We start from the raw sequence: 18737 nt of genomic DNA on the forward strand, positions 1-18737 counted from the left end.
AGAGATAAGCAGATCAAAGCAAACATATCTATCACACTGAGGAGACTTAAACTTCAAGACTCCTTATAAGAAATGGAAAGGGAGGTGGATATTTTTTTGCTGTTTTTAAAATTAAATAGGCAGCTAGTACTGTTTTTAAAATTATTATGAAGCTTTGTTGTAAGGTGCGTTGTTTGCCTGGACTGCTCAAGACCTGAATGCTTGTGTAGGAGGAACTCTTTAAGTTGGCTTCTTAAATACCTTCATGCTTGTTTCACATCTGATACTCCTTGATGAAACATAGGAGCCTTGTCTTATAACAGGCTTATTCAAAGTGATACAAGCTACGAAAGTGAGATCTTGGAAGAGTGTTGCCATTTTCATAATGTAATAAAAATACTAATGATAAATAATAAGTAATAAATAGTGTGTAATAAGCATGTCATAAAAACAAATTTTATATTCCCAAGATCACTGCTTTTATAATTTATACTCGGGTAAAGGAGAAAATCCCTGGAAATATTCATTTTTAGGAGGGGGTTCGCAAGACTTGACATTTTAGTGAAAGGGGTTCACAGGTTGTTAAAGTTTGGGAACCACTGTATTAGAGAAACAAACAACACAGAGTCAATGAAAAATATTTTGAAGTTTAACAAGAGAAGAAAAGACACATGAGCTAGAAGAGATGCATCATGGTACTGAAGGAAGAGTGAACTGAATAGGAAGAGCGAAAGAATAAAACAAGGGAGCAATAAGAAGATTATATTTTATAGGAAGCTGGCTTCCAATTCAGGATCTATTATTTCATGGTGGTTTAGCAGTTTCTTGCCAAAAATAAATTTGGAATCTGAAGTTTTCCTTGGTTTCTTTTTCAAAAGTTGACCAGTGCGCCAATTTTCCCCCCATGCATTAATAGACACAAAATCTGAGCTTTAAATGGGTAGTTTATTTTAATTCTTTTTTGTTAAATAGTTCAATGAAAACCATTTATTTTACAGAGTTAGTCAAATACTCTATTAGGCCTCAATCCTACAAACACTTTAGCACCCAGTTAAACTTTACTGTGTGATGGTACATAAGTGTTTAGACTGGATTACAATGATTTGAATAAATCCAAGCTTACCAACCCATCAGTGACAGAGTCAGAACTATTAATGTTAACCTTGTGTTTCTCTCTCTCTCGATCTCTTTTGAAGCACACTGATGAAGGCCAAAAGAATAGGTAGGCAAACTTCCTTTGGAATGAAGAAAGCTGATGCGTAGCTTGGACAGCACGTGTTAAAACAGTGTTAAGGGAAGGATAGTATCCTCTCTCTCTCTCAAATGACTGAATAACTTGTATGTTTTGCTTTCCTACAAGTCTCAGGCACAGCACCTCATGTGCAGGATGTCCAGAAACTATATCACCATTTATTTTATATATCATATTTAGATATCTTATGACATATACAAAGCAGCCCACTGAAGAATCCCAGGGCAGACACCATGTGACATAATGAAGGCTGGAAGAACATCTTAAATGCAATGCTGCATCTTGTTGTCCAACTTTCATACCTTGTTTACTGTGGTTAATCCACTTCACTGTCCATTTTTGGGACAGTGTTTTTTTAATCATAACATAAATTACTAACCGTCATACGCGATGGGAAGCCGTGAGGATTCATAATGATATCTGGACAAATTCCTGTATCACAAAATGGCATGTCCTCCTGAGGTACTATCAGCCCACATACCCCTAGAGAAGAGAAGATATTTCAATTCACAAAAAGCGAGACAACATCAGGACTGATACTACCAAACTTTCTTACTATTCAGCCCCTCCCCTCTCTTTTTCTCATGGGTCACTTTTTAGCAAGAATAAATTCCATTACGATGACAGTCCACACCATCCAAAACAGTGCCCTTGCAGCAGAACCAGCGGAGTTAACATACCCATACATAACTTCAGTGGTAATATTTTGCTCATTCACTAAGATAAGGCATTGGAGATGAAAATACTGGTTACATTTTTCAAAAGTGATTAAAGATTTTGGGCACTTAACTTGTGACACCTTAAAAGGGACCTAATTTTCAGAGTGGATGCTGCATGCTTTCTGAAAATCAGACCCCTTTAAGATGTCTTGCTGGGCACCGAAAATCACTGTTTTTTTGTTGTTTTTTTTTAAATCTTGGCCAACATGCATGAATAAAACTTTTGACTGAAGTCAAGCCTTTGAGAAAACTGACCCAAAATAATGTGTTTTCTGTTGGTACTTATTTACTGCGCAAAAGTCTGTGTACTTGGAGCTTTCTGAAACCAAGGAAAACATGATCAAGTCCCAGACACCTTACAGTTTGTTAGACAGATATGGACCCCTCTACGCTAAAAAAAAAAAAAAAAAAAAAAAGTTTCCAAAAATGTCAGTCATGATAGTTTAAAGATCATAGGTGGGGGTAACTAGGTTACCAATTCCAAAAGCTAGTCAGATGTGTGAAACCCATTCAAATTGGTTTAAGATACTTTACAAACCTTTCCTCTCCAACCCTGAACATTGTTTCCATATCTAATTTGACAGATTAAAAGACCACCATCATACAGGGCATACAGACTGATATTGCATCTCAAATCAGGTGCTAAAATGCAAGCACTAAAAACCCTATTCCTTTGAACCAAGCCTAGTGTTTTAGTCAATCTTTTCCAGAAGCCCTCAGAGTGGAAAGAATCTGCAATCTATTTGAGATCAGTCTGGTGCAACTGCCAGAGCACACTTTGGTCAGAAAAGTCCTAGGCTGGAGGGGGTTGAGCAAAGACTGAGGGTGCTGGTTACATCCCTAAAAAGGCATCCCCCAACCAGCCAGTTCACAGAGGGATATTGGCGTCTGCTCAGGAGGGAGCTCCTCATCCACTGTCCAAACAAGACAGGGATAGGTGCATGGGACAGTAGTTAATAGAATGAGAATGGTAAGTATGGGGGAGGGGAAAAAGGGGAAGACAACTGGAGCTTTTGTATTTTTATGTTTAGTTTGTAATCTAGTACAGACTAATTTTCCCTAGCTCTTTGCAACAAATCATTAACAATCCTTTCCCCAGAAAGATGTGATCATTTGGTGAAAGCAGATTAGAATACAAGAGTTTTTATTAAATCTTCTGCATACTGCACATTTCCCCCCCACCCCGTCCAAAAAAATATTTATGGATATATAAATTGAGAGTTTCGCCCCATTCCCTTTCATTTCTAATGTTTTCATAGATTGCATGTGGACTAAGGGCACCTGTAAGCCAAAAATTCAATTTTAGCTAACTTAAAATTACTTGAGGCTCTGAAAACCCTTTAATATGCCAAGACGGTTCCCATAGCAGACAGCCACTGTGTTGTTTGTTTTGTGTGAAAGTAAATGATAAAAGATCCATGAAATCGACACAGAAAGGCAGAACAGCAGAAAGAACTGAGGGCTCTCCATCATAGCGGCTTCTACCCTCTGCTGACTTGTATAACAATGGAATCTACACATCCAACTGCAGATCTAACACAGCTGTGCATTTCATTAGATGAAGAGCACTAGTGACACAAGTAAATAATTAACTTATTCTGGTCCGCTGACTGTGCTTATGAGACCAGTCATAGCTGACAGATTTTAATACAAGTTAACACAAAGAGAGCATAATGAGCTTAGAAGTTAAAACAAAATATTTAGACAGAATCTGATGATCTGAAACTGAGTAGGCCATTTTTAAAGACCCCATTTCAAAAAGTTCTAAATCTTAATTCTAAATCCAGATTTTATTTTTTTTAAAAACGTTACAACATTATATATAGTGTACATCTAAATTTGCAGAACACGACTGAAGATATTTTCCTACCCCAAAATTCTAAGCTCATCTCACACAAATAATCCCCAGAAACTTTTTATCTAGTCTTAAATTAATGCAATATACAGACCATCAAAAAAATTTTTTAATACCGTTAATGATGTATTTAATTTAAAAAACAATTTTCTCAGGACCTTGGAAAAGCACAGAACACAAAATTCATCATACAGAAATTATGTTGATATTAAACACACTATTTACAGGTTCATATTTTAAGCCCCAGATTCCACGCCCAACTCAAGCAGAATTCTTGACCCATTGTTTACAGCACAACCGTCTATTGGTGAAAAGCAAAAGCACATTGCAGGGTTAAAATCCCTCAAGAGACAACAACCACACACCCAAACAGGCAAATTAGTTCTATCCAGTGTATCCTTTTGGCAATGAAAAATAAAATGAAATCATCCATCACAATAGCAACACCACTTTGAAATTGGATAATAGAGCATTACACCCCCAAAAATGTAGGATATAAAACAATCTCAGGATTTAAAGAGCTTTCCCTGTCCAAGTATGAACTGAAATTCACTTTACCTACTGATTTTTTACCATGCCCATCTACAGAAAAAGAACACACTCTCAAACTAGGGTATAAACTTCCTCTGTGGCATTAAAAAGGAAATAAAATAGTTTTGCCTGAATTCCCTATTCATCATACTTAGGGAGCTAATAGTTTTGCTCATCACCTCAAAACTTTTTTCCTCCATCACATATATATTTTAATGTATACCTCAGAGTCTCATGTAATGTTACTCCCCCCTCCCCCGCCTTTAAATGCCCCATCTCTTGTGAGAGATGTAGTCTGAGACTGATCTACTTTAAAATGCTGTACTATTATGGGCCACATTCTGCCCTCACCTACACATTTCAGTTCTCATATTGGGGACAGAGCTGAACATCTATAAAGAGTTCAGGAAATAATTCTGCATGTGTTCTTCTACATGGAGTGAAACTTGTTTTTTTATTTAAAAAAATATGTGGACTTACGTTACAAATATGAGCCTAAGCAGGCAGATTGCCAGATGCTTTCTAGGTCTCTGCCTATTCACTCAACTTCAAAAAAACAAACAAAAAAACCCTTTAATTCTGGAACAAACTTTTGCAAGGAATTTATAATCGAGATCAGACATAATATAATTAATTTCTTTTTAAAAAAGATGTTACTGAAACGGTCTTATTCCAAATATTTCAATATAGATTTTATAAACTGCACTAACAGCATTTTAAAAAATCCAATTAACGAGAAGTACTCCAGCGCTTTGCAACACAGCAGCCAAATAAATCAAATCTTTTCAAGCAACTTTTCTTCCGAACAGAAGATAACTAGGAGCTGTTCTTCAACTGGCACCGTACTGTGTTCAGATACGTGATAATTTCCTGACTACATATTCACCCCACCTTGCAAAGGGATCCATGTGGGCATAAATGTCAATCTGTATGGAATCCCACTCTGTTCATGGACTGGGTCTCACAACGTGGATCTCTTTGCAAGATCAGAGTCTTAAAGATACATTGATCTCTTCACTTTTTTTATTGAGAGATTTTACTTTTCCACCTACAGAGACTCAAAACTGTAGAATTTGTGTCCCTTACGTGTTGCTGTCGTTGCTTGCTAGCAGGTGTGAATTTACCACTCTAAACAGGGACGGCTCTAGCTTTTTTGCTGCCCCAAGCGGCGAAGAAAAAAAAAAAAAAAAGCCGCTTCATTCTTCTGTGGCAATTTGGCGGCCGGTCCTTCCCTCCGAGAGGGACTGAGGGACCCGCAGCCGAAGACCCTGGACGTGCTGCCCCTTTACATTGGCTGCCCCAAGCACCTGCTTCCTTCACTGGTGCCTGGAGCTGGCCCTGACTCTAAAACACACTGTTTAACAATCAAAAATATCCAGCAGTAGGGGTAAGTCTCTTTCACAAGCCACCATACAGATACTTTCCGTAAATAAAACACACACTCACAAATGAAAAAATTAAAAAGTCAAAACAACCTAATATGTAAAAGCCTAATTACTGTCAACAGGCAGCGCATTGGAGAGCAAAGAGGACTAACTTAAGTGAATAGAAGTGGCAGCAGCATTACTACTAATTTCTGCTGCAGAGGTGAGAAGAAGCCCACTACTGGATGAACTTGTTTAGCTCCTTTACTCTTATATGGTTAGAAAAATAACCTTAATTCCTTAATAGGTGCACTCTGGATTTTTCAGTACTAGATGTGTCCAATGACAGAGTACACATTGGAATTAAAGGGATGGGCTAAACTTTCAATAAGAAGGCTATTTTCAAATACAATTGCTGTTGTATAGTTACAAAGTATTTTGGGGGAGAACAGATTTATAGACAAATCTGCAGATCAATATATGGTACCAGGTATGTTTGCTTCAAATTTCTCTAATTAGCCATCATGTTTATTACACAACTATATACACAACTCCGGGGGGGGGGGGGGGGGGGAGAAGAGTGCTAAATCATATTAGCTTTCTTCAACACCTGAATCATTTACAGATCTATCATATCACTTGCTACATCCCATTTGACATAGGATAGAAAGAACAGAATTAAAATTAACAGATAAATAATGCATAAGTAAACTTGATTAGCTCGCTTATTAAAAACATCACTCTAAATGAGAGGAGGCGCTAGAAGACAATACAGTTTGTACACGGCTTTCCCATGAGCTGCTGAATGGCTTGATGCGATAAATTTGCATAGTCTGAAGCACACAAAGAGCTGATTAATTGAAACCCTTACAATGCTTCTGGAAGCAGCTATTGTAAAACAATAACCATAGGAACTTTACAAAATACACATGGCTGAATGAGTCAAGAGCTTAATAAAATGTGTGTTCAGGATACACTATAACGGAATAAGATTTTTATTTTGTGCCATAAAATGCAAAACCAGTCTAATTTCAAAGGTTCAGTTGGGGATTTACTGAAAAGGTCAGAAGGTTACCTGTTTGCTATTTGAGATAAAAAATGCTGTAATTTAGTTCTTAAGACAGCAAGTTAAGCAAAGGTTTGGTTAAACAATCAGGAGCTCTAACAGAAGTGCTATGGGATTTCATTTTCTTACACTTAACTTTTGAATATAAAAATGGCAATAAATAAATAAAAATCCTCCCATTCCTAATCCCAAGCAAATGATATCCATCTCAGATCTCTGGAGCTGACATCTCACATTACATATCAGTAGATATCAAGCCTATTTTTAAAATAAAATTCTGCTTAACACGGCTCCAAACATTTAAATATGTATTAGACCAATATACATGTTTATTAGATATAATGCCTAATGTTATGAAACAATGAAGTATCAAATTAAGAGTTGTGTATGGGAAAATGCCACAAATTGCCACTTAAAGCTATAATATTTTATTTCACATGTTCCTCTTATATATACAGAACAAGTATTCTTTAACACAACAGATAATCAGCATATTTCTTTATTTTGTCCACATCAAAATATTTTAATAATGATCAGTTTACATGTGGGCAAATATTCTGTCCCCAGCAGCTGCTCAAATCAAGTCAGAATTCAATAAAGTAAACCCTAAACAAGACCACACTAACAGATATATGGTATTGCAATAAAGTTTATATAGTTCACAATGCAGTGAATAGATTCTATTTTGACACTAAAGAACATTGTTCATTTAGGAAAACAAAGATGGTCTTTCATGAATTTAAACTCGCTTCCTTGTCTTTAGAGTAGTTTAAGTGTAGATACTTCAGAAAGGTTTAATCCTTTATCTTAGATCTTCAGCTATTAAAAAGCTTCTGTTTGCCAGTTCAAACAATCTCTTGCTTAAATACAGTTTTTCCACTCCTCAGGAATACTGTTCAGTATTGCTGCTTAGTTCTGTGATCTAGAGGACCTTTGTTGGAGGTGTTAATCCTTTTTCACATGAGAGACTGAGAAATGTTCTTTCAGAGAAGTGATATATTGCTTTTTTCACATCAAAGGAGTCTAACTTTTCCCCTCATTGTGACTTGTAGAGAAGCAAGGGGAAATCTGGAAATATAATAATTTAGTTTTGTATGGAACGCAGATGAAGCTTGTTTAGTCGAGTGCTCTCTCAACCTTCTTTGCATCTAGAGATGATTTCGCTTGAAGAATTTAAGATAAAAAGAGCAAGGTAGGAAGTTTTCTTACCCTTCTTGGAAATACACAAACAATCCTTCAGTTAAACCAAATGTCTCCTATAAATTGGACAGTAAACTCTCTCTGATGGGTATATATCTGTTTACTAGCATTAGAAGTGTGCCAAGTACTTGGTAGGCAACCAAGACAAGGTCACTGTCCCAAACAACATACAGATGAAGGCTTGAAAGTGGGAGACAGCTAGTGGTGCTACGTTCGTTTCCCATTTTGTTTAATTTCTCTTTCCTCCTCAATTCTATTTTCTTGATGTGTTTTGAAGAGAGGGCTGGGATGTACAGGCAGTTTAGAAGAAGCATGCTTAAAGGAAGGACCTGAAGGATGAAAGGACATGAGTAGACTGAGCAGGTAGTGGTATCCCAGGCCAAGTGGGCATTGAAATGAGTGTGGGAGAAGGACATGAAAAAGGCATCAAGGCAAAACCTGGTAGCATATATCTAAATTATGAGAGAGACCTTGAAAGCCTTCCATTAAGCTTGCCTAGTAGCCTCTTCTTGGAGCATACCTTTTGGAAGAGGATTTGAGAGATTTTACTCCACTTTTTCCTAGCTGCAGTCCAATTTTCTTAAACCTTTATTTTCTTGCGTTTAAACTACAGATCTCATTCCACAAGAATATAGAAAATGTGAAGTCACTTGAAAATGTGGCTCTCCTGATCTCATTCTGCTTATTTAGATGTTTAAAAGCTATCATTACACATGAGTTGCTTTAATTTATCTCCACCTACACTTCTTCAAGAGGTGAGAAGACTTCAGAGGAGAAATTGACAATGCAGAGCTTTAAACAATGTCCTTCTCACTGAATCAAGAAAAACTGTTAATATAAACAAAACAAAAAGTTAATTCACTTGCTGCATGTGATTTGGAAGATGGTCTGCTTTTTGGAGGATCTTGGCAAAGCCTGCCTGTTGTCTTGTAACAAGTTGAGTGTATGCTAATTTGTGAGGTAGGTAACTAGCTGTATTCAAAAAGGAAGTGGAGAGAACTAGAGTTAATTGTTATAAGCTAGTGACAAATTCAGAGATGTCCAACTAGAGGACACTTATCTAAAAGCATTACTGTGAAGATTTACTGGATTTTTGGTAACCTTAATTTCCATTGTAATGATTTTCTTCCACTCTGACTGCACCACCCCTATTTTTGATGTCAGAGAATCATGATGCTAGCAACATTTTAAAACAGCTGATGAAAGAAAGACTTATGCTCCCCTCAGCATGCCTTTCTCCAGTTACTGCTCAATCATTGTTTATGGCTAAGCATTAATGTTGATGTCCAGTTATGCCTTTGCCTGCCTCAGGACACCAGCTTGCTCTGATGTCTTCCAATTTTTTCTTAGCTTTTGTGTACCTAAAAATACGTGTTCTCTCTCCCCCTCACAGTCAAGTCTTCTCTTTTCCATCCTTTTAAATTCTCTCTCCTTATTAATGATAATTTCTTACAGGTAGATCAAGTAAAGTGCAATGAACAACAGTAACTATATGTATCCTAAAAGTTCTCTTGATTCCTTCAAAACTGTGTTAAGACTACACCCTGACAAAACACTGATAAGAGATTTAGGGGGCGTATAGAATGAGCACGTTCTGTAAAGACTCTGAATATTTGTAACAGACTAACAGGAATTGTTTCTAACAATTTTAATGTTTGTTTAAATCATACTGGAAGCTTTCAACAATCTGGGTAAAGGGGAATTTAGCATAAATAAGTTTTAAACTTACCTTTTGTTGTTGTTTTATTACAGGCCCTGAAGTGCAGACATTCTGTGAATCACTGATTCCAATTGTGTGTGACCTACCAGTGGACAATTCTGGATGCTGCCTATAAAATGTAGGATAGCTTCTCCGCTACTATGAGGTTTCCAAAGGGTTTTTAATTATTTTTAAGAGGAGAGATAAATGTATTACAAGTATTAAACACTTTAGAAAATTGCATAATACTTGAGAACACACAGTCAGGCTCCTGTTCTCTAAGCATCATTCCCTAGTGGTTTTCAATAATGAGTGCAAAGTCACTAACAGCATATATGATGCACTAGGAGCATGAGAGCCAATAAGAGGTCTGCACTTAGGACCTTAAAAGGTGCTACAAACTAATGCATAAGTTACGGAGCATTTAGCTTCCCTGCAAAGCAACTTGCTCTCTGAAGTCAGAGAATATAGGGTTTTTGGAGGTTGCAGCATGTAGAGGTAGAAGTGGTACAGGTTCTCGCTGCTTCTGTAGAATACCATTATTTTTGATCTCTGGAGAGCAATGAAATCAGGTCCATTTAAATCAGATTAAAGTAATATTTTATTTCAGAAAATGCACATCAATGGCTCATGCCAAAGTGTTATGATTTTGCCAGAAGTTAAATATTTTTACCTGTTCTAATCTTTTATGTAAGGTGTCCAGGAGCATCTATGATGGTTAGGCACCTAATGAAGTTACTATTACAATGTGCAGACTATATTTTTTATACTACCAAATACTAACAATATTGTTATTTAATATTTATGTAACTACAGCTCTCAGAGGCCACAGTCAGGAGCAGGTCTTGTTTTGTTTGTACAGCACTTAACACAATCCAAAACACCACAACACCCAAAAAAAACCCCACACAAAGACATGGCCTCTGCCTTGAAAAGCTATTTAAAAAAAAAAAAAAAAAGTCTTGCACAACATCCTTAAATTTTGTGAAACATCTGAACATCATTTGAAAGACTACACAGGAAGCTTCTTTGAAGGAGACTCTATAGAAGGCATCTCACCTACTGAACTGTAGCTGTTTTTACACTAAACAGTGACACAGCGAGTGCCTTGAAGTTTACTTTTGAAGCTAATGATCTCCCCTTCCGTTATTAAAACTGTATTTATATGGCAACCGTCAAAAATAAAATTGGAGACTAACCTGGAGTTTGCCCAAAGGAAAACCAAGGTTTATACTTGGCAGTACAATATAAATCTTCCTTGCTGGCTCTTTACTTTCCTAATGCTTCGAATGACTGTTTTTTCCAATAGTGTTAATGGAGTCATCATGGAAAGCTAACAAGGGAATCCAGAAGATTCAGATGCTTTCCACTTTGGGATTAAAAGCCATCTTGAAAATTAAGTCTACCAGGGCAAACTCCTTGCTGCTAAGAAAAAGGTCATTAGAGCCATGCTAACAGGAATCCTTCTATTCTGTTTAATTTAGGACACATCTGCCTATACTACAAACTTTTGCCACCAAAAATTACATTAGCATAAAGCTGCTGCAGTTAGTATATTGCTTGTGCATGTGCATACTTGGCTCCTTGTGTGGGCACTGTACACATTCACCAGAAGTGCTTGTTTCAATGCATAGTGCTATGCACCATGGATAGGTATCCCAGTGTGCTGCCTGCTACCGTCCAGTGCACTGTCTTTTGGGGTTTCAGGAATACATGGTGGGGCAGAAATGAGTTGCATAGGGGTGACTGGCAGCAAGGGGTCAACTTCCCAGCACACAACTTTCTCCACCCCATAGTGTCATTCCCATCCCATAATTTTCATGCTTATTTTGAAAAATCCCACAACCCCGCATGGGACTTGGCATTGTCCACCATTGCTGACAGAAGCATAGAGCTTGCACAGCTCTACTCTATAATCATAAGTGTTGCAAGCACAGGATGCATGATCCTCCAGTATTCGCTGAGCCACAAGAAGAGCTTCAGAGAACATGAGGATTTCCTGGAGGTCAGATTGCTTGGGACATAGCAAGTACCAACTCAAGATCGTTGGTGGCATTCATGGAGCAGCTGTACATGGTGGAGTGCCTCTTCTGGGCCTGAGAAACAAGCACTGACTGTGGGATTGCATCATAATGCGAACTTGGGTTGATGAGCAGCAGCTGTAGAACTTTTGGATGCACAAGGCCACATTCCTGGATTTGTGTGTTGAGCTCATCCCAGCCCTCCAGCGCAGGGACACCAGGATGAGACCTGCGCTCACCGTGGGGGTTGATGTCATGCAACTATGTGGGGCTATTAATCATCTCCTGTGTGATAGTGTCCACTCACCACAGCAGTGCCTCCTGCTGGCTGTCACAGGGATTAGCTCTGCCAGCCATGCACCCTCTCCTGGTGGTGCCTCTCCCATCGTCTTCTCTGCCTGCAGACCGGCCTAAGTCCAAGTACGGCAGCACCCTCTTCATAACCTGGCCCTCTGGCCATGTCACAATCTGTGTTTCCCCCTTCCGGGGGTAGGTATCACTGTCCACCACTGGCAAACTGGGGGGAGGGAGGGAAGGGGGGAGACCCGGGCCCACCCACTATTTTGGGTCCCAACCCAGGGAACCTGTAGATAGCCTCCTGCTGCGTCTCTAACTTCATTCAATGCTACTTCAATTCCCTGGGCCACTTCTCTGCAGCCCCAGCACCTTCTTCACCCTTTCCTCAGGTCATTCACCCAGCAAGTCCTAGCAGCCAGCCAGGAGCTCCCTCTTGCTTCCCCAGTCCCTAACAGCAACTGCTCTATCCAAGGTGCTACCCTTGCTGCAGCTTGCTAGGAACACAGTCCTCACTCCTTGAGCTCCCTACAGCAACTGACCCTGGTCTGCCCTGCAGCTCCTTTTGCACTAGTCCACTGGGCCCTGATTGGCTGCTTCGTGCAGCCTCGTTCCAATTGGCTGCTTCTTGCGTAGCCTCTCTAAGCTGCTTGGAGGTCTCACCTCCTCTGCTCCTTTCTGGGATGGGGTATGGCAGGCCAATCAGGCCTCCGTTAACCCCTTCCACTCCGGTGTGGGGTGAACACCCCATCACATGCAGGACTGAGGCTCTCCGCAATGTGCAGGACATAATGGATGGAGTTGCAACAATGGGGTTCCCAAACTGCAGTGGGAACACATCCCTATTTTTCGCACCAGACCACCTTGCCACAGAGTACATCAACAGAAAGGGGTCCTTTTCCAGGGTTATGCAAACATTTGTGAATCACCGGGGACATTTCATCAAGATCAATGCTGGTTGGTCAGGGAAGGTGCCTGATGATTGCAACTTTAAGAACACAGGTCTGTTCAGAAAGCTACAACATGGGACCTTCTTTCCCAACCAGTGGATTACTATTGGCAATGTTGAAATGCCAGAAGTGATTCTGGGGGATCTAGTCTATCCCTTACTCCCATGGCTCATGAAGTACACTGGCCACCTTGACGGCACCAAAGAAAGATTCAACTACCGGATCAGCAGATGCACAATGACAGTTGAATGTGTTTTGGTAGATTGAAGGGATGCTGGTGTTTACTCAAAATTGGATCTCACTGAGAAAAACATCTCAATGGTTATAGCTGCCTGTTGTGTCCTGTATAGTATCTGTGAAGCAAATGGGGAAAAGTTGCTGCTGGGGTGAAGGTGGATCAACTGTCTGCTGAGTTTGAAAAGCCAGTTACAAGAACTATGAGAAGAACTCAGTGTGAAGCTATCCGGCTCAGGGAGGTTTTGAAAGAGCACTTTAACAGCGAGCCACAGTAATGTGTAGTGGTGTATTGTGCTCTAACTGGCCCTGCTTTTTGGCGGCCTGTTGGGAACTGTGCGCACATCATTCTCCACCCGCTGAACCACTAGTTGAATCTATCTTTGGTGCTTGGTGAACGAAACACTGACAATGCACCTATTAATTTTGTGGTGGTTGCTGTACATATGAGTTGTATCAAAGTGTATAATCTCAAGTAGGTGGGTGCTTTCAACACCACCAGCCATTTTACAGCTTGTTGGGAACTAATAAAAGTGAATTATTTTCCAAACAATAGAGTTTTACCGAGTGACAAAAACTCTTCAAAAAAAGTTGTGTGCAACTTAAAAGAAAATACATTAAAACTTTAACAAATTTATGGAGCAGAGCTTAAAAAAGTTAATGCTTTGTTCAGAGTTACAAACATGATGTTTGTTCTTTCAAAAGTTTACAACTGAACACTGACTTTATATATCTTTGAAACTTCACTGTGGAGAAGAAAAATGCTGCTTTTAACCATCTGCTATTGCCTGATCGTGTACTTCCAGTTCCAAACGAGGCGTGTGGTTGACTGGTGAGTTCAGAACTCTGCTGTTCAGAACTCTGAGGTTCTACTGTACTTCCTGTCTACTCCAAGCCTAAGTACGTCTGGAATGCGTAGCCGGCATGGTCAGCTGGACAGTTGCACACAACAATGGAGAGCTGCTAGCTGTGCTCACCAAGCTGGATAACCAGGAAAAGGCATTTCAAAAGTGTGCAGGACTTTAAAGGGGGGTGGGGGGCGGGGGGCGTGCCTTCTGTAAGACCCCTGAGCAATGGAGTTCACAATTGTGACCAGTGTGTCAGGCATTGTAGGATAGCTGCCAAAAGACTGTTCAGGTCAACGCAGGTATTACAGTATCTACAGAGGCATTTTGTCGAACTCAGTACATTGCCTATGTTAGTGTAATAGCGAGTTTACGTCAGTGGGAGACAAATTTAAGTGTAGACACATGCACAATTAAGTTGATGAAAGGGGACTTATGCTGACCTAACTGTAGTGTAGACCAGGCCTTAGAGATAGAATAAAACAAAACAGGATTTCCTCAGAATGCAACAGGTTACGTGCAAGTCAGTAACCAATGGCCTTTCAAAGCTTCTTACATCTTTACATGCAGCCAAAATTGCTAACCCACACAGAAACATCACTGAGTTTCAGTTACGTTTGCTAAATTTCTCCAATTCATAAAAACAAGTGCAAAAAAAAAATTGAAGTTTCAGATTTACTTGTACAGGAGTTAGGGAATCCTCAGCTTATGAACATTACTGATCATTTATTGACGAGGGATAAACAATTTTTAATTGTAAATCATAGGACCAGGATTAAAACTGAGAAAAGTTAGTTTGTGTTTAAGGAATTTGCATTGGTTTATTTATGTACTGATATAACCCTACCACCATAGAATCCAGAAACTCTCATTTACTGCTATTTCTATTTTTAAATCCCTCTCTTGCTTCCCTCCCAGCCTGTCAGAGAAAAAGCTGGATTAATTTTGCATCTGTGCAGGTAGGTGGGTAAGTATCTGAGAATACGGTGTAGACATTATTGAGGGAAAGACAACTCAAAAGGACTGGAGTTCTGCCTTTACTCCTGTATTTAGTGAGGCCCATGGTCATTCATCTCTTGTGAGCACCAAAGCCTACATCCAGCTTCTGTGAAAACTCCATCTCCTGTCTTATAAGCCTGAGTGTAAGGGTTCTGATGGAATGCGCCTGTCAAGAGGGGACACAGACATGGAGGAAGAGGTGATCTCTCAGGTAGCTATGTCTAATCCCACAAAGGGCTTTGAATAGGAAGAGAGCTTGTATTGGACTGTATTCAATGGAGAGCTAGTGCAGAGAGTGGAAGGACTAGGGTGATGTGATCATGGCAGCCTGCACTGCTAAGCAGACAGGCTGCTGCAGTTCCAGTAGTCAAACCTGGAGGTCATAAGTGTGTGGATGACTGTGGCCAGATCCACGTCTGGTAGGATGGGGAGAAGTGTTCTGTCCATGGATACCAGATGTTCATTTTTTTGCTGCCATGATTAATCCAGTAGCACTGACTGGTACAAAAAGGACCCCAAGCCTATGGACTGCCTACCTGCTCTGAGGAAAGAAGTCATCAGTAGTGTGAAATATATGTAAGAGACAAGTTCTTTGAAGTGTTTTCCTTTCCACTAACATCACCTCACTCTTGTCTGGGTTTAGCTTTAGCCAGATGCTCTTCATCCACTTGTTGATTCAGGTAGACACCGAGAAAGCGATGCAACTGGATGTTGTGCGCATATTGCTGGCATTCAGCCCATGTCATCTCACTGGCTCTCCCAAGGCCTTTATACAGATGTAGAATAATATATGAGAGAGAGAGGACTCATACTGATGGGACTGCATACACGAGGGGACTAGAGCTAACGAGGAACTCTTGTCCCCAACAACCCTTTGTGTTCAGTCTGAGGGCAAAGATATGAGCCATTATAGTGAGTTTTGATTCACCTGAAGCCTCTTGAAGGTGGCAGAGGGTGATTTGATAATAATCAATAATATAAAATGCTGCAGAGAGGTCGAGCAGGAGGAGTATGAACATACTTCCCCTGTCTAAGGACAGCAGGAAGTCATCCATTGGAGCAAAAAGTGCTCTCTCTCTACCATAAATTGCCTAGGGAGGTTGTGGAATCTCCATCTCTGGAGATATTTAAGAGTAGGTTAGATAAATGTCTATCAGGGATGGTCTAGACAGTATTTGGTCCTGCCATGCGGGCAGGGGACTGGACTCGATGACCTCTCGAGGTCCCTTCCAGTCCTAGAGTCTATGAATCTATGAATATCCTGGCCTGAAGCCTGACTAAGAGGAGTCCAGAGTCCTAGCAAAGATAGGCCTCAGATTGTGAGACACTGATCCTTAGTTCATGCAATAATTAGAACTGGTCATGTAACATTCACCTAAACTTGGACAAATATATTTTAAAGTGTCAGATTCAACAGATTCCTCCATTATTCACACAGCTGTAGCGATCACTATATTCCTCCCCACTACATTTTGCTCTAGATGTGATTTTAGCAGATAGTGACTCATGGGCTGCTCGAGTTGAGAGATTAATGCTTTACATCATTTGAATGCTGGGGTTTCAATTTCTCAGATGTCAGGCAGCACTGAATTTTAGTTCTGGTGGTTCTTGAAATGGTAGCAGCTAAATTCACATAATAAGTGAAAGGGGGAGTACATGGTAAGTGATCAGAGTGGGATTTTAAAGGTCAAGTATCTTTAAAATTGAAGCAAACTGGCCTGGCCAATTTGCTTTAAACTTTATAAACAAATGAACACCCCTTGCCCTCCACACACCCTCCTCTGGCATGAAATTGAGTAGGAATGTTCTCAAGCCAAAATAAGATTAAAAAAAAGTAAACAAAGTTACAGTATGTCAGGACTAGTATAGCACTCACAATAAAGCAGTATTTGCAACCCTAACTACAGTCATACCCATGGCTATTTGAATAATCAATAAAATTCTATATTTGCAGCAGAATGGATTATATCTCCAAGTAAAAAATTATTCCAAGCACACATTGTTTCATTGTGGGGTCAAATGGGTTGAAATTGATTTTTAAAGCAGTTTACAGTTGATTGTTCCCACTCCCTTGAAACTCTCTGCTCCCCAAGCTTCAGAAACTGTACTCTCCTGAGGCCTGATTCAGCGCCATTAAGGGAACTTTTGCCATTGCTTTCAATGCACACAGGATCAAGCCCCTGGTTCTCATCCTATCCCTGACTACTCCTTTAATGTCCAGTCTTGCATGTGGCTGAGCAGCTCCCTTGAAAGTGTCGACTATCCTTAACAATCATTAATTTTAAAAGGAGTTAAGGACATCCAGTGCTCTCCAGAGGTGTTCAGTCCCTTCCAGGATTAGGTCCTTAGTACGTCCTGTGGGGGTACTTCTCCTCCCCCTTTCTGGTCTCTGTTGGTGCACCTCAGAATTCTATTCTTGGTCAACTTCTCCCTCTACATCCTGGCCTGGAGTGACCTCATCTGGTCACCTACCTCCATGCTGATGATTCTCAGATATACCTCTCCATCGCTGACCCTGTCTGTCCATTCAGAATTGAATTTTTGACTTCCTCTCCAATCTCTTTCTGGATAACCCAAGACAAACTTAGGCCTGGTCTACACTAGGAGTTTATGTCGAATTTAGCGCCGTTACATCGAATGAACTCTGCACCCGTCCACACCACGAAGCTATTTAGTTCGACATAGAGGTCTCTTAAATTCGACTTCTGTACTCCTCCCCAACGAGGAGTCATGGCCATATCGAATTAGGCTTGGTGTGGATGGAAATCGACGGTAATAGCTCCGGGAGCTATCCCACAGTGCACCACTCTGTTGACGCTCTGGACAGCAGTCCGAGCTCGGATGCTCTGACCAGCCACACAGGAAAAGCCCCGGGAAAATTTGAATTCCTTTTCCTGTCTGGGCAGTTTGAATCTCATTTCCTGTTTGGACATCGTGGCGAGCTCAGCAGCACTGGCAACGATGCAGAGCTCTCCAGCAGAGATGGCCATGCCATCTCAGAATAGAAAGAGGGCCCCAGCATGGACTGATCGGGAAGTCTTGGATCTGATCGCTGTGTGGGGCGATGAGTCCGTGCTTTCGGAGCTGCGATCGAAGAGACGGAACACAAAGATCTACGAGAAGATCTCTAAAGCCATGGCAGAGAGAGGATACAGCCGGGATGCAACGCAGTGCCGCGTGAAAATCAAGGAGCTGAGACAAGGCTACCAAAAGACCAAAGAGGCAAACGGACGCTCCGGATCCCAGCCCCAGACATCCCGTTTCTACGAGGCACTGCATTCCATCCTAGGTGTGGCCGCCACCACTACCCCACCACTGACCGTGGACTCTGAGGATGGGATATTGTCGACGGCCGCTTCCTCGGACATGTTAGCGGACGGGGAAGATGAGGAAGGAGATGAGGAGGACGAGGCAGTCGACAGCGCTTACATCGCTGATTTCCCCGACAGCCAGGATCTCTTCATCACCCTTACAGAGATCCCCTACCAACCGTCCCCAGCCGTTAACCCGGACACAGAATCAGGGGAAGGATCAGCCAGTAAGTGTTTTAAACATGTAAACATTTATTTTTAACAGAACAGGAATACTAACAATATTAACAATGGGTTTTGCATGATTACTTTGCCCTAGGCCCTTAACGGTTCAGTCCCTGGCAGTGCAACTACTGAAAAAAATCTAACAATGTCCGGTTTAGCATGATTGTTCTGCCCAAGCCGCTCTACCGTTTAG

The 18737-nt window shown here is 40.6% G+C and overlaps 1 protein-coding gene across 1 annotated transcript in view; it reads right to left on the reverse strand.

The window, feature by feature from the left end:
- Window positions 1-18737, reverse strand: part of POLR3B (RNA polymerase III subunit B) — a 134641-nt gene that overhangs the window by 19711 nt on the left and 96193 nt on the right. The window contains exon 24 of the mRNA XM_065407048.1: window positions 1611-1714. Coding sequence (XP_065263120.1) covers window positions 1611-1714 — 104 coding nt within the window. The remainder of the gene's footprint in view (window positions 1-1610; window positions 1715-18737) is intronic.

This window comes from Emys orbicularis, chromosome 1 (genome assembly GCF_028017835.1).
Source record: "Emys orbicularis isolate rEmyOrb1 chromosome 1, rEmyOrb1.hap1, whole genome shotgun sequence".
In the NCBI taxonomy this organism is placed as follows: Eukaryota; Metazoa; Chordata; order Testudines; family Emydidae; genus Emys; species Emys orbicularis.